The sequence below is a fragment of the Gorilla gorilla genome, chromosome 20 (assembly GCF_029281585.2).
Source record: "Gorilla gorilla gorilla isolate KB3781 chromosome 20, NHGRI_mGorGor1-v2.1_pri, whole genome shotgun sequence".
Lineage (NCBI taxonomy): Eukaryota > Metazoa > Chordata > Mammalia > Primates > Hominidae > Gorilla > Gorilla gorilla.
Window position 1 is genome coordinate 6,846,744 of NC_073244.2, and position 13,724 is coordinate 6,860,467.

Here is a 13,724-nt window from a genome sequence, read left to right on the forward strand (position 1 = left end):
GTGCCTATGTGGGGCTGGTGCCTAAGGGCGGTACCTGTAAGTGCCTGGCCATAAAGTGGGGATGAGGTCAGGACTCAGGAATGTCCTGGGAAGCTTAGAGGAGCCCAGTCTCCTGGAGCACAGGCCTCCTGGCCGGGCCAGAAGCCCATCCGACATCCAGCTGACCCTCACCCTCTGATCCCAGCCCTCAGCGCCATGAGTCGGGGGCAAAGAGTTCTCAAGGGTCTGCTGGGCTGGGTTTGCACTTGGACCCAGGCCTGGAGAGCCAGACTTGGAGCAAGGGGCTGTGGCCTTCATGTCCTGTGCCCCAGAGATCTGCCCCTCCCACCCGAGGTAGGTGGGAATGGCGTTTGGGAAAGGAAAGAGATTGGGGTTTTGGGATTGGGGGTGGGGTTCTGGAAGGGGACAGCAGGGAGACTTGGGGAGCAGGGAGAGAGTTCACACTGTGGGGTGGGGGTTGGGGGAAGGTAGGAGGCTGGGATCTGTATGCCTGCAGATGCCCCAGCTCTTGGCCAATGCCGCCTCAGGCTGTTATCAGCAACGGGTGCCTGCGTCCTGCTGCCCAGCACGTCCGGTGGTCCAGAGTCACTGGAATGCAGCATGGGAGGCGGGGCTGGGGACCTTAGCTAAGGGCAGGTCTGGGGCAACATGATACGGCCCACAGGGCTGCTGAGAGGTAACCAGGTGTCCTCAGCATATTCTGCCGATGGTGGGGTCCACACCACACTTTGGGGACTCCTGTGCAGGCAGCCCAGGACCAGGTGGACGTGGGGACCCAGACGGACGTGGGGACCCAGACGGACAGGGCCCGGTAACCTGGATTGTTCTGGCTTCCTGGACGTCTTTGCCCCCAGGGTTTCGGTTCTGGGCCTCAGTTTCCCCAGCTGTCCTCGACCTGACCCACTTCACGGGGCTGCAGGGTGGGTGATGGGGGTGACCCCTGCTGGGGCCCGGCCACACCCTAGGGTCTGCAGGAGAGGCGGTGGAGCGGGGGCTTGCCTTCAGGGAAAAGGGGGCTGCAGGGGCGCAGCTTCGGCCTGTGCGTGTGTCTGGGGTCTGAGGGCGAGGCTCCAGGAGCTTGGTGGCATCTGAGCGCGTGTGGAGGTCCGGGTCTCTGCGTGTCATCGTGCACGTGTCTGTGCACGCCCACTCGCGTCCGGGAGTGAGGGTCAGCGCCCTGCAGTCGGCCGCCCCGTGCAGGCAGCGTCAGGCAGGGGCTCCCGGTCCCACCCCGCGAGCGGCGCGGCTCCGAGCTCCCGAAAGCGGAAGCGGGGGGCGCGGCCCGGGGCTGGGGGCGGGGCCTGCGACCTCACCTTGGCGCCCACTCCGCAGAGCCGCAGGCTGAGGCCGGGAAGGGTCGGGGGCGAGGCCGCGTCGCCGCCTCCCCGAAGCCTTTTCCTGTTGGGGGGAGGGCCCGCCAGTGACGGCCGGGCCTGTCACGTGGGCCTGACAGCTGGGGAGGGGGTGGCCGGCGACAATGTGGTCCCGAAGCGGCCAGCGCCGGGAGCTGCAGCGCTGAGACCCCCCAGCCCGCCTGACCCAGCCCGCCCCCTCGGGCTCCCGGCCGGGGCCCCATCATGTTCTCCAGGAAGAAACGAGAGCTCATGAAAACCCCTTCCATCTCGAAAAAGAACCGCGCGGGAAGCCCCAGCCCGCAGCCCTCGGGGGTGAGTGGAGCCCGGGTGAGACCTGGAGCTGACACCGGGCCGCAGGGGGACAGGGACCCGCCCTGTGCTCGGGGCTCATGCTGGGGCGGCGGCTGGGGGCTCGTGCCAGCTACAGCCCCTACTGGGCGGGACGGCAGGGGCCACAGCAGAGAGGCCGGGACCCCGGCATTCAGCTCACGGTAGGGACCCTGGGAGTGGTGGCCACCTCCCTCCACTCCATCCAGGGCTGGCCGCAGGGCCCAGGGAGCAGGAAGGGAGGGTGCCGGGTTGGGACGATGTTGTGTTTGGGCCGCTGCAGGTTGGGGGCTTAGGCAATCTGGGGGCTCTGGGAGCCGTTGAGATGGGAGGGCTGTGGCCTGGCCATTGGGCTGAAGGTTGACCGGGCAGCAGATCCTCTAATGGGATCCACCAGGTTCAGAGGTTGGGGGAGTGTCCCCAGGCCTGGGGTGTCTACAAAGCTGGGGGGGTCTACAAAGCTTGGGGGGCTGGGATGTCTACAAGGCCTGGGGCTGCCCATAGGCTCTGGGGGCCCATGGACCTTTAGGGTACAGACATAGTCAGAAGTGTCTTCACTTAAAGTAGCTGCGTTGTAGGAGCCTGAGGGGGGCTTGAAGGGCTGAGGACCCTCCCCACCCCCACCAGGAAGTGGGGACCCCCCTCCCGCGCCTCCCCGCAGGCCCCGCCCCGGCTGTGGTTTGGGCAAGGACCGTTGTTTGTGAAAGCTCTAGGGAAGAGGATGTTGGGTAACAGGTGGGGGGGTACACTACCAAATCTCGGCCCTGTGACCTCTGGCCTTTGACCCCTGTGGGGTCAGGGTGACAGTGGCCCTCCACAGCCCCACTTCATTTCTGGGGAAACTGAGGCCGTGTCCAGGCCGGAAAATCCCTTTAACGAGCTCCCCTCGGACCTGCCCAAGGAGCTGCCCAGGAAGGATGGGGCTGACGCGGTGTTCCCTGGACCAAGCCTGGAGCCGCCTGCTGGGTCCTCCGGCATCAAGGCCACAGGGACCCTCAAGCGGCCCACCAGCCTGAGCCGCCACGCCAGCGCGGCTGGCTTCCCCCTGTCGGGTGCTGCCTCCTGGACACTGGGCCGGAGCCACCGGAGCCCACTGACAGCCGCCAGCCCGGGCGAGCTGTCCACCGAGGGTGCCGGCCCGGACGTCGTGGAGGACATCTCCCATCTGCTGGCGGACGTGGCCCGCTTCGCTGAGGGCCTTGAGAAACTTAAGGAGTGTGTGTTGCGTGACGGTGAGAGCCATGGGGACACCGAGGCCTGGGTGGAAGACAGAGCCAGACCCAAGGGAGGATGGAGGGAGGGACTTGGGGAGGCTCAAAAGGGAGGGAGGCTCAGATGGCAGGGAGGGCTGTGTGGAAGAGGCCATGACAGCTAAGGCTCTGAGGGATGTGTAGGAGTTTGGTGGGGGAGTCCCTGAGCGTACACTGGCTCAAGAGGGTGCCCACTTTATTTTTTTTAAAGGATCTGATGGCAATTAGGAGGGAAAGGCAGAGGAAATGTCCCATGCACGGGCTCAGAAACATGGAAACAGAGAATGCATTTGGGGGTCAAGGTGTGGGGCGCTGCTGGTGTAGGATGAAGGCATGACAATGCCAGGCGGAAGGGCAATGGGGAGCCATAGAAGGTGTTAGAGCACAGGACAGATGGGGGCAGATCTGTGTCTTGGAATGAAGCAAACTGGGGGTTGGCTGAGGTCTGGGTGGAGAGAGATTCAGGAGGCATGGCGAGGGGCAGGATGGGGGCATCAGGCGGCTGGAGGTGCTGGGACCCAGCGGCCTGCAGGCCGGCAGTTCCGTTTTCTCCTCCACGCGGCTGCTGACAGCCCTGCTTCCTGCCGAGTTATTTTCATCTGCTTCCTGTTTGTCCCTGGCAGCCCAGGCGGGCACCTCATGTGCTGCCTTCAGCCCCCGGCTCCTCCCAGAAACCACAGTGCCAGGGTCATGCCAGGCGCTCTGATCTGCTCCCGGCAGCCGCCCATTTTACAGATGATGAAACTAAGTCTCTAGTGAGGCCCTGACCCCTGGCTCTGCCCAGCCAGGGCAGGGCAGAGCCAGGACTGGACCTCAAGTGGTGGAGTGGCCTCTGCACCTTCAGGGCACTAGTTGGGGAAGGCCCGGTCCCCACTGGGAGGAGTGGGAGCCCCCGGGTTATCTGGTCCCAGGGGCGGGGGCTAGGCTGGTTTCCTGGGGAAACCCTAATCTCGGTTCCTTTCCGATCCTGGCGCTTCCTTGGAGGCCTGGCCTGGGCGGGGCTCAGCTCACAGGCTCCTGCAGGAGGTCTGAACTGGGCCAGCCAGGGTGGGGCACTTTTTTTTTTTTTTTTTTTTTTTTGGATACAGGGTCTTTCTCTGTTGCCCAGGCTGGAGTCCAGTGGTGTGACTGAGGCTCACTGTAACCTTGAACTCCCGGGCTCAAGCCATCCTCCCACCTCTGCCTCCCGAGTACCTGAGACTACAGGCGTGAGCCACTGCACCTGACTTATTTTATTTTATTTATTTTATTTGAGATGGTGAGATGGAGTCTCACTCTGTCGCCCAGGCTGGAGTGCAGTGGCGCGATCTCGGCTCATTGCAACCTTCCTCTCTCGGGTTCAAGTGATTCTTCTGCCTCAGGTTCCTGAGTAGCTAGGACTACAGGTGCATGCCACCACACCTGGCTAATTTTTGTATTTTTAGTAGAGATGGGGTTTCACCATATTGGCCAGGTTGGTCTCAAACCCCTGACCTCGTGATCCGCATGCCTCAGCCTCCCAAAGTGCTGGGATTACAGCAGGCATGAGCCACCGTGCCCGGGCTTTTCTTTTTTTTCTTTTTTGAGACAGAGTCTCACTCTGTCACCCAGGCTGGAGTGCAGGGGCGAGATCTCAGCTCACTGCAACCTCCACCTCCTGGGTTCAAGTGGTTCTTCTGCCTCAGCCTCCCGAGTGGCTGGGATTGCAGGGGCGCGCCACCGTGCCCGGCTAATTTTTTTTTCTTTTTTTTTTTTTTTTTTTAGTAGAGATGGGGTTTCACCATTTTGGCCAGGCTGGTCTTGAACTCCTGATAGCAAGTGATCCACCCACCTCGGCCTCCCAAAGTGCCAGGATTACAGGCGTGAGCCATCGCGCCCGGCCAGTTTTTGTATTTTTTGTAGAGACCGGGGTCTCCCCATATTGCGCAGGCTGGTCTAGAACTCCCGAACTAAAAACCGTTCTCCCGGCTCCGCCTCCCAAAGTGCTGGGATAACAGGCCTGATCCACCGCGCCCGGCTGGGGGCGCCTTCTGTGCGTCTCGGGGCCGCCCCAGGCCAGAGAAGACCCTGGCGGCTAGGATGTGGGCTCTAGTCCCGATGCTTCTCAGCTGCTGAGACCCTGGCGAGCCCCTTCCCTCTCTAGGTGTCAGGTGACTTATCTATAAAATGGGGCCACCTGCATGCAGCGATGGTTGTGGGGTCCACCCCACAGCTTGGGGACCCGCGTGCAGGCAGCTAGGAGGGGACCCACATGGACAGTGCCACCCCGACACTTCCCGGGCTTCCTCGTTCCCGGGCTTCAGGTCTGGGACTCAGTTTCCCTGCCCGTCCTCGACCCTCCCCACCTGGAAGCTCTGCGGGTAAGGAAGGACCCAGGCTGGGGCGAACGGGACACCAGGGCGGGGTTTCCCTCGCGGGGGCGGGGCCTCCTGACCGGCCGGAGCCGGTTTGGACACCGGAGACCCCCATCGGTCAGCTGCCAGGCCCCACGCGCTCGCGGTCTCCGCGCCCCGACGGCTGCGCCATGTGTATCTGCGGGACGGCGCACCCGGTGCTGGACGAGGGCCCCGTGCGCTGCCGGGCGGGCCCCCGAGGTGAGGGGACAGGTGCCGGGCGCTGGGTCCCGCCGCGTCCGGGAGCACGTGGCGCTCGGGCCGTTTGCCGCCCACGGTGGGGGAGCAGCGGCTGCCGCGCGCCTGGCCTGGCCGTGCGCACCTGGGCATCCCTGCGCTGCGCAGGGGTCGCGCCGGCCGCCGGCTTCCCGGGTGGGGGGTGTGCGGGGACAGCGGGGGGTCCACGCGCCGGCCGCGCGCGCGGAGTGCCAGGTGCCCGGCTGGAAGGTCCCGAGAAGGGGCGTGGCCGGGGCCTCCCGGCGACTTCCCGGAGCTCCTGGAGCCCCAATCCCATTCCCGGAGTCCGCCTCGCATCCAGCAGCGAAGACATGTTCCGGTCCGGGGTCTCAGGCCCTGCGGCGGCCAGGGGGGTATCTCTGGCGGGTGACTCGGTCGGTCTCTTCCCGGAGGTGACATTCACCTGGGGTCTTCGGTGCCGAAAGGGACGGGGCACTTACTTTTTCAGATTTCATTTCGTATTTGGGGCATCCTCTGAGCGGTACAGTCAGGCGTCAAAGCTGCCCCTCCCGCTGGCCTCTGTCCTCCCGGGTACCTTTCCCCTCCTACGAATTCCGTGGGTTTGTTTCCACTACATGGTGTGTGCCTGGCTCTCGATGTTTCGCCTGTACTCTCTGCTTTTTTCTTTTCTTTCCTTCTTTTCTTTTCTTTCTTTTCTTTCCCTTTCTTTCTTTCTTTTCTTTCTTTTTGAGATGGAGGAGTCTCACTCTGTCACCCAGCTGGAGTGCAGTGGCGCGATCTCGGCTCACTGCAACCTCCGCCTCCCAGCTTCAAGCGATTCTCCTGCCTCAGCCTCCCGAGTAGCCGGGATTACAGAGGAGTGCCACCACGCTGCTACTTTTTGTATTTTTAGTAGAGGCAGGTTTTCGCCATGTTGGCCAGGATGGTCTCCAACTCCTGACCTCAAGTGACCTGCCTGCCTCGGCCTCACCAAGTGCTGGGATTACAGGCATGAGGCACTGTGCTTGGCCCTCTCTGCTTTTTTCTTCTTCCAATTGAGAACGTTCGATGAGGGCATTTAGCTTTTTATTCTTTATTTCTTACAGAGACAGGGTCTTACTGTATTGCCCAGGCTGGTCTTGAATTCCTGGGTTCAACCCGTCCTCCTGCCTCAGCCTCCCAAAGTGCTGGGGTCACAGGTGTAAGCCACCACCCCTGGCTGAGGAGGGCAGTGAAAGCCAGGTTCCAACAGTCAGATCTGACCTCCTCTGTTCTAACACCTTCTATGGCTCCCTATTGCCCTGGAGATAAAGCCAGGCAGGATCCCTCTGCCTGGCGTTCTCACGCCTTCAGAGCTAGTGTAGATGGAAAAGCTGTGTGATTGTTGAGAAATGGCTTCCCCTCTCTATGCCTCAGTTTCCTCACTTAGGTAGGAAGGGCAGAGAGAGACCTGGACAGGGCTTTGAGCAGTCCTCAGGGGTTAGGGCAGGGAAGGAGCCTGGTGGGCTGCATGGAGGAAGGGGCTGCAGGACTGTAGCTTGAAGGACAAGAGGCAGTTTGCTTTCTGGAGGGACAGGAAAAGAGTGTTCTGAGCAGCAGAGTGCCTAGGCCAAGGTCTGGCCTTTGTTGATCTGGCCGGTAGCCCAGGGAGGGACAGTGCCCTCCCCGCGGTCTCGAAATGAGCCCCAGGCATCTACCGTCTTCCACCTCTGCCTCAGTTTCCCCATCGGGGAACAGGAGCTCTGAAGAGGGAGGAGGTGGACAGACTTTCCCTGGGACCGGGCCCTACCCCACTGCTCACTCCGACTCTCCCCAGCAGACCTCCTTGAGGCCCGCCGCCCGCGGGCCCACGAGTGCCTGGGTGAGGCTCTGCGTGTCATGCATCAGATCATCTCCAAGTACCCGCTGCTGAACACCGTGGAGACGCTCACCGCAGCCGGCACCCTCATTGCCAAGGTCAAAGGTCAGCCTGCTGGAACAGGGCTGCGAGGGCTCTCTGCCTAGAAGGGCATCCTGGAGGAGGGGATGTTTGAAGTGGGTTTTGAAGGATGCATAGGAGTTTGACAGGCACAAGCTCCCTGCTGTTCCCCCTGGGTTAAGGGCTCCGGTCAGTTCTTGCAGGGATGGTCACCTCCCAGAGTGGGCCCACCTCCTTGTCCTTATCTCTGCTTCCCAGCCTTCCATTATGAGAGCAACAATGACCTGGAGAAACAGGAGTTTGAGAAGGCCCTGGAGACGATTGCTGTGGCCTTCAGTAGCACGTGAGCACGGGAGCCTGTGGGGCAGGGCAAGGGAGCGTGGGGGGCCCGGGTGTCTCTCGATGGTGACCCCGCTGGCCCTGCAGAGTGTCCGAGTTCCTCATGGGTGAAGTGGACAGCAGCACCCTCCTAGCAGTGCCTCCTGGGGACTCGAGCCAGGTGAGTGGGGGGGGCCAGGGCCACCTGTGTCCAGCTTCTGGAGGCCAGCCGGGTTCAGGTCTGCAGGGCCCGGCCAGTCACCTTGCTTCCCCTGTGCGCCTTGGTTTCCCTCTCTGGGGGGGGCAGCAACCGTCCCCTGAAGGGTGGGCACTGCCCAGGGCCCCGCATGGGGCTGGTCTCACCTGCGTCTCCGTCCTACAGTCCATGGAAAGCCTGTATGGACCGGGCAGTGAGGGCACCCCTCCCAGCCTGGATGACTGTGACGCCGGTAAGCCCCCACCCAGCGGCAGGCAGGCATTTGAGGGGTGGGCCATTGCGGAGGTCGGGCCAGGCTGAGCAGGCCCCCGTTCCCTGCAGGCTGCCTGCCCGCCGAGGAGGTGGACGTGCTGCTACAGCGCTGTGAGGGGGGCGTGGATGCCGCACTGCTGTATGCCAAGAACATGGCCAAGTACATGAAGGACCTCATCAGCTACCTGGAGAAGCGGACGACGCTGGGTGAGAGCTGGGGTCCCAGCAGGGTGGGTCTGGAGGGAGGGGGTTCTGGGTGAGCTGGGAAGGCCTTGTCCCAGCACCTCACACCCCTCTCCGGCCCGCAGAGATGGAGTTTGCTAAGGGCCTGCAGAAGATCGCTCACAACTGCAGACAGAGCGTCATGCAGGAGGTGGGGGCCCCGCGGGCATGGGGCGGGGGTCCCTGGGCCCGGGTGTGAGTCTCAGCCCCATTTCAAGGGCCCAGGGACCAAGAGCAGGGGCTTCCTCTCTACATTAACGGGGGTGGCTGCAGGGACCAGGGAGCTGGTGGCTGGGGGTGCTGGGGCCGCCCTGCCTCCATCCCTCCCCACCCAGTGACCCGGTGCCCCACCCACAGCCCCACATGCCGCTCCTGTCCATCTACTCGCTGGCCCTGGAGCAGGACCTGGAGTTCGGCCACGGCATGGTGCAGGCGGTGGGCACCTTGCAGACCCAGACCTTCATGCAGGTGCGTGGTGCCTGGGAGGGCGGGCTGGGCGGGGGTGTCACCGGGGTACCCACTCACGGCCCGTCTCGCCCCAGCCCCTGACCCTGCGGCGGCTGGAACACGAGAAGCGCAGGAAGGAGATCAAGGAGGCCTGGCACCGCGCCCAGAGGAAGCTGGTGAGGCGGGCGGGCGGGGGCGGGCGGGGGCGGGCGGGGGCGGGCAGCGGGCCTCGGCGCAGGCGCAGTCCCAGCCCCAGCCCCATAGCGAGGGCCCTGCGGCGAGCTCCGCACACGCCGCGGCCTCCTGCGCATGCGCGGCCTCGCAGGCTGGGCCCCAAGCCGGGTCGGAGATGCTCCAGCCCCATCGCCCCCAGCTCTGCCTGGAAGGACCCAGGAGCCCGGCGCTCACTGCTGTCCCTGCAGAAATGGGGAGAAGCCTTGCCTCCCTCGGTTGTAAGCAGCAGGTCTCCGGGTTGAGGGAGACTGATGGTCTCTCAGGACTGGGAAAGCGCCATGCTCCTGCATGTATTCTTTTTTTTTTTTTTTTTTTGATACGGAGTCTCGCTCTGTCGCCCAGGCTGCAGGCTGGAGTGCCATGGCACCATCTGGGCTTTCACTGCAACCTCCATCTCCCTGGTTCAAACAATTCTCCTGTCTCAGCATCCCGAGTAGCTGGGATTACAGAAGCACGCCACCACACCTGGCTAATTTTTGTATTTTTAGTAGAGACGGGGTTTCACCATAGTGGTCAGGCTGGTCTCGAACTCCTGACCTCAGGTGATCCACCCGCGTCGGCCTCCCAAAGTGCTGGGATTACAGACGTGAGCCACCGCACCCACCGGGCCTCCTGCCTGTATTCTCTTCCCACTTCGCTTTTGGGTTATTTCAAAGACGCCGGCGCCTTTTTGTTTGTTTCTTTGCTTGTTTTGAGATAGGGTCTCGCTCTGTCACCCAGGCTGGACTGCAGTGACGCAATCATACCTCACTGCAGACTTGCCTTCTTGGGCTGCAATGATCCTCCCACCTCAGCCTCCTGAGTTCCTGGGTCTACAGGCACCAGCCATCACACCCAGTTCGTTTTTTTGTATACTATGTTGCCCAGTTTTTGTTTGCTTTTTAGCTGTGTTAACACGGTCTGCATTGAAACGCACCCTCCTAGCTCCTTCCAGCACATACCGGCAAACACATATCTGCCCTCTTTTGTACACGCGAGGACAGCTCACCTCATGCCCTGTTCTGCTCCTGATTTTTATCCTCACCTCCGTATAGAGAGGCTCACCCCATATCAGTCAGCATGAAGCAGCCTGAACCCCTTTTTTCGGCTGTGCAGGGCTCAGCTGAGGAGACTGAGTAGATTATTTCATGGACGTCTTGGGAGTGGCTGAGCTGTTGCTGTTACGAACACCATTGCTATGACAAGCTTGTGCCCCTGTCTCAAGGATGCCTGAGGGATCAGTGCCCAAAATAGAAATGCTGGGTCAAGGGGCGTGCGTGTATGAGCTACCCTCCCAGGCCACAGCCCTGCTTTTCCTCTTCTGTGAACCCTCAGTTCTTAACCTTTGCTTAGTTCTTATCCTTTGCTTACTTTGCACTGGACAGTGGCTTATTATTGATTTGTCAGAGCTTTTTACATATTAGAAAACTTAGGCCTTAATCGTGTGAGTTTTAGACTCCCCCCATTCCCCTCCCACAATTTACTGTTTTACTTTTGATTTTTACCTGTGGCCTATTTTGCCAGGTAGAAACCTGTGATTGTTAGCAGTAGTCTTTTTTTTTTTTTGAGACAGAGTCTCACTCCGTCACCCAGGCTGCAGTGCAGTGGATCGATCTCAGCTCACTGCAACCTCCATCTCCTGGGCTCAAGCGATTCTTCTGCCTCAGCCTCCCAAGTAGCTGGGATTACAGGCGCCAGCCACCATGCCTGGCTAATTTTTGTATTTTTAGTAGAGATGGGGTTTCACCACCTTGGCCAGGCTGGTCTCGAACTCCTGACCTCAGGTAATCTGCCCACCTCGTCCTTCCAAAGTGCTGGAATTATAGGCATAAGGCACCGTGCTTGGCTAATTTTTATATTTTTGGTAGAGATGGGGTTTCATCATGTTGGCCAGGCTGGTCTCGAGTAGCTAGGACCACAGGTGTACACCACCACGTCTGGCTAAATTTTTTTATTTTTTTTTTTGTAGAGATGGGGGTCTCACTATGTTGACCAGGCTGGTCTCGAACTCCTGGCCTCAAGTGATCCTCCTGCCTTGGCCTCCCAAAGCACTGGGATTACAGGTGTGACCCATGGTGCCTGGCGGTCTCCTAGTAATTGGATGAGTCCGTTTGTTTGTGTGCGAATCTGATGGTGCAGGTTGTGAGGTGTGGCCCCCGAGCCCACAGGTTTTTGACTAAGTGCTCTTCCTGCCAACCTGTGGGCGCCTGGCTTCCTGCCTGGGCGGCTTCTCTGTTCTCGTCTGTGAGGAGGGAAGTGAAAGCAAAAGAGCCTGGAGGCGCTCCCGTGGGGGCTGGTGTGCGTGTCTGCAGAGGCTGCCGTGTGAGCCTCTGTGCAGAGCTTGGCTGCGCCTCAGCTTCCCGGGCTGCAGAGCGGGCACACAGGACACCCATTTCTCCGAGTGTCCTGTTACGGGTGCCTCCTCCCGTTCTTTTCTTTTTTTTTGAGCTGGAATCTCTGTTGCCCAGGCTGGAGTGCAGTGGTGCAATCTTGGCTCACTGCAACCTTCGCCTCCTGGGTTCAAGCTGTTCGCGATTCTAGTGCCTCAGCCTCCCGAGTAGCTGGGATTACAAGCGTGCACCACAATGCCCGGATAATTGTTTTAAATTTTGGGTAGATACGGGGTTTCACTATGTTGGCCAGGCTGGTCTCAAACTCCTGACCTCAAGTGATCCGCCTGCCTCGGCCTCCCAAAGTGCTGGGATTACAGACGTGAGCCACCGCGCCCGGCCACTCCTCCTGTTTTTCCACTGCCGATTGTTGTGCAGGGTTCTCTGCATGCCCAGCTGGGCCATGGGGCCTTGGTGAGAGAGATGGGGGTGGGGAGGAAAGGAGGAGCTGGGGAGACTGAGTCCCATCCAAGGATAGGGTTGGAACTGGCCTCCTGGCTCCCACCCCCACAGCAAGAGGCGGAGTCCAACCTGCGCAAGGCCAAGCAGGGTTACACGCAGCGCTGCGAGGACCACGACAAGGCTCGCTTCCTCGTGGCCAAGGCGGAGGAGGAGCAGGCTGGCACCGCGCTGGGAGCAGGCAGCACGGCCACCAAGACCCTGGACAAGCGGCGGCGGCTGGAGGAGGAGGCCAAGAACAAGGTGAGGGCGGGTGGAGGCGGGGCTGGAGGTCCCTGGAGGAGGAGATCCAATGCTTGGTGTGACATTTACTATCTCCAGGCCTTTGTTTTTGTTTTTTTGTTTTTTTGTTTGTTTTTGAGACGGAGTCTAGCTCTGTCACCCAGGCGGGAGTGCAGTGGCGCGGTCTCGGCTCACTGCAAGCTCCGCCTCCCGGGTTCACGCCATTCTCCTGCCTCAGCCTCCCGAATAGCTGGGACTACAGGCGCCCGCCACCACGCCCGGCTAATTTTTTGTATTTTTAGTAGAGATGGGGTTTCACTGTGTTAGCCAGGATGGTCTTGATCTCCTGACCTCGTGATCTGCCCACCTCGGCCTCCCAAAGTGCTGGGATTATAGGCGTGAGCCACTGCGCCTGGCCAATTTGTTTTTTTGGAGACAGAGTCTCATTCTGTTGCCCAGGCTGGAGTGCAGTGGTGAGATCTCACTGCAACCTCCGCCTCCCAGGTTCACACAGTTCTCTGCCTCAGCCACCCGAGTAGCTGAGATTACAGGCGCCTGCCACCAGGCCCAGCTAATTTTTTTGTATTTTTAGTAGACACAGAGTTTCACCATCTTGGCCAGGTTGGTCTCAAACTCCTGACCTCATGATCCACCCACTTCGGCCTCCCAAAGTGCTGGGATTACAGGCATGAGCCACGGCGCCCGGCCCCGATTTTTAAATTATTATTATTTTTGAGACAGTGTCTTGTTCTGTCACCCAGGCTGGAGTGCAGTGGCGTGATCATGGCTCACTGCAGCCTCCACCTCCTGGGCTCAAGCGATCTTCTCGCCTCAGCCTCTAGAGTAGCTGGGACCACAGGCGTGTGCCGCCACACCCAGCTAATTAAAAAAAAATTCTTGGCCAGGCGCGGTGGCTCATGCCTGTAATCCCAGCCCTTTGGGAGGCTGAGACGGGCAGATCATATGAGGTCAGGAGTTCGAAACCAGCCTGGCCAACATGGTGAAACCCCTGTATCTCTACTAAAATTACAAAAAATTAACCGGGTATGGTGGGTGGGGGGCACCTGTAATCCGTTACTTGGGAGGCTGAGGCAGGAGAATTTCTTGAACCCGGTAGGTGGAGGTTGCAGTGAGCCGAGATCGTACCACTGCACTCCAGCCTGGGCTACAGAGCAAGACTCCGTCTCAAAAAAAAAAAAAAAAAAAGATGGGGGGGAGCGTCTCACCATGTTGCTCAGGCTGGTCTCGAACTCCTGGCCTCAAGCAAGTCTCCCACTGTGGCCTCCCGAGGCGCTGGGATGACAGGCGTCAGCCCCGCCTCCCTGAGGTTTCTGTCTGAGTCCTGCACCCCAGGCTGAGGCCTCTCTCTGTGTGCCCCGCCCCCACCGCAGGCGGAGGAAGCTATGGCCACCTACCGCACCTGCGTGGCCGACGCGAAGACGCAGAAGCAGGAGCTGGAGGATACCAAGGTGACGGCGCTGCGGCAGATCCAGGAGGTCATCCGGCAGAGCGACCAAACCATCAAGTCGGTGCGTGGGGTGCTGCGGCCGCCCGGGCGGGGATGGTGGACAGGGCGGCCTCCTCC

General features: G+C 60.6%; 1 protein-coding gene across 8 annotated transcripts in view; it reads left to right on the plus strand.

Annotated features, from left to right (window-relative positions):
- Positions 1 to 174: 174 nt before the first annotated feature.
- ARHGAP45 (Rho GTPase activating protein 45) overlaps positions 175 to 13,724 on the plus strand; it is a 20,210-nt gene continuing 6,660 nt past the window's right edge. Inside the window, exons 1-12 of one of the 8 annotated variants that reach the window (XM_055371034.2) lie at positions 175 to 333; positions 2,584 to 2,914; positions 7,301 to 7,444; positions 7,658 to 7,742; positions 7,826 to 7,898; positions 8,100 to 8,166; positions 8,256 to 8,393; positions 8,495 to 8,559; positions 8,766 to 8,876; positions 8,951 to 9,031; positions 11,972 to 12,160; positions 13,531 to 13,668. In XM_055371034.2, the coding sequence (XP_055227009.1) occupies positions 196 to 333; positions 2,584 to 2,914; positions 7,301 to 7,444; positions 7,658 to 7,742; positions 7,826 to 7,898; positions 8,100 to 8,166; positions 8,256 to 8,393; positions 8,495 to 8,559; positions 8,766 to 8,876; positions 8,951 to 9,031; positions 11,972 to 12,160; positions 13,531 to 13,668 (1,560 nt within the window). In that variant the 5' untranslated portion in view covers positions 175 to 195. The other 7 variants (XM_055371032.2, XM_055371028.2, XM_063701902.1 and 4 more) reach the window with 7 other exon arrangements.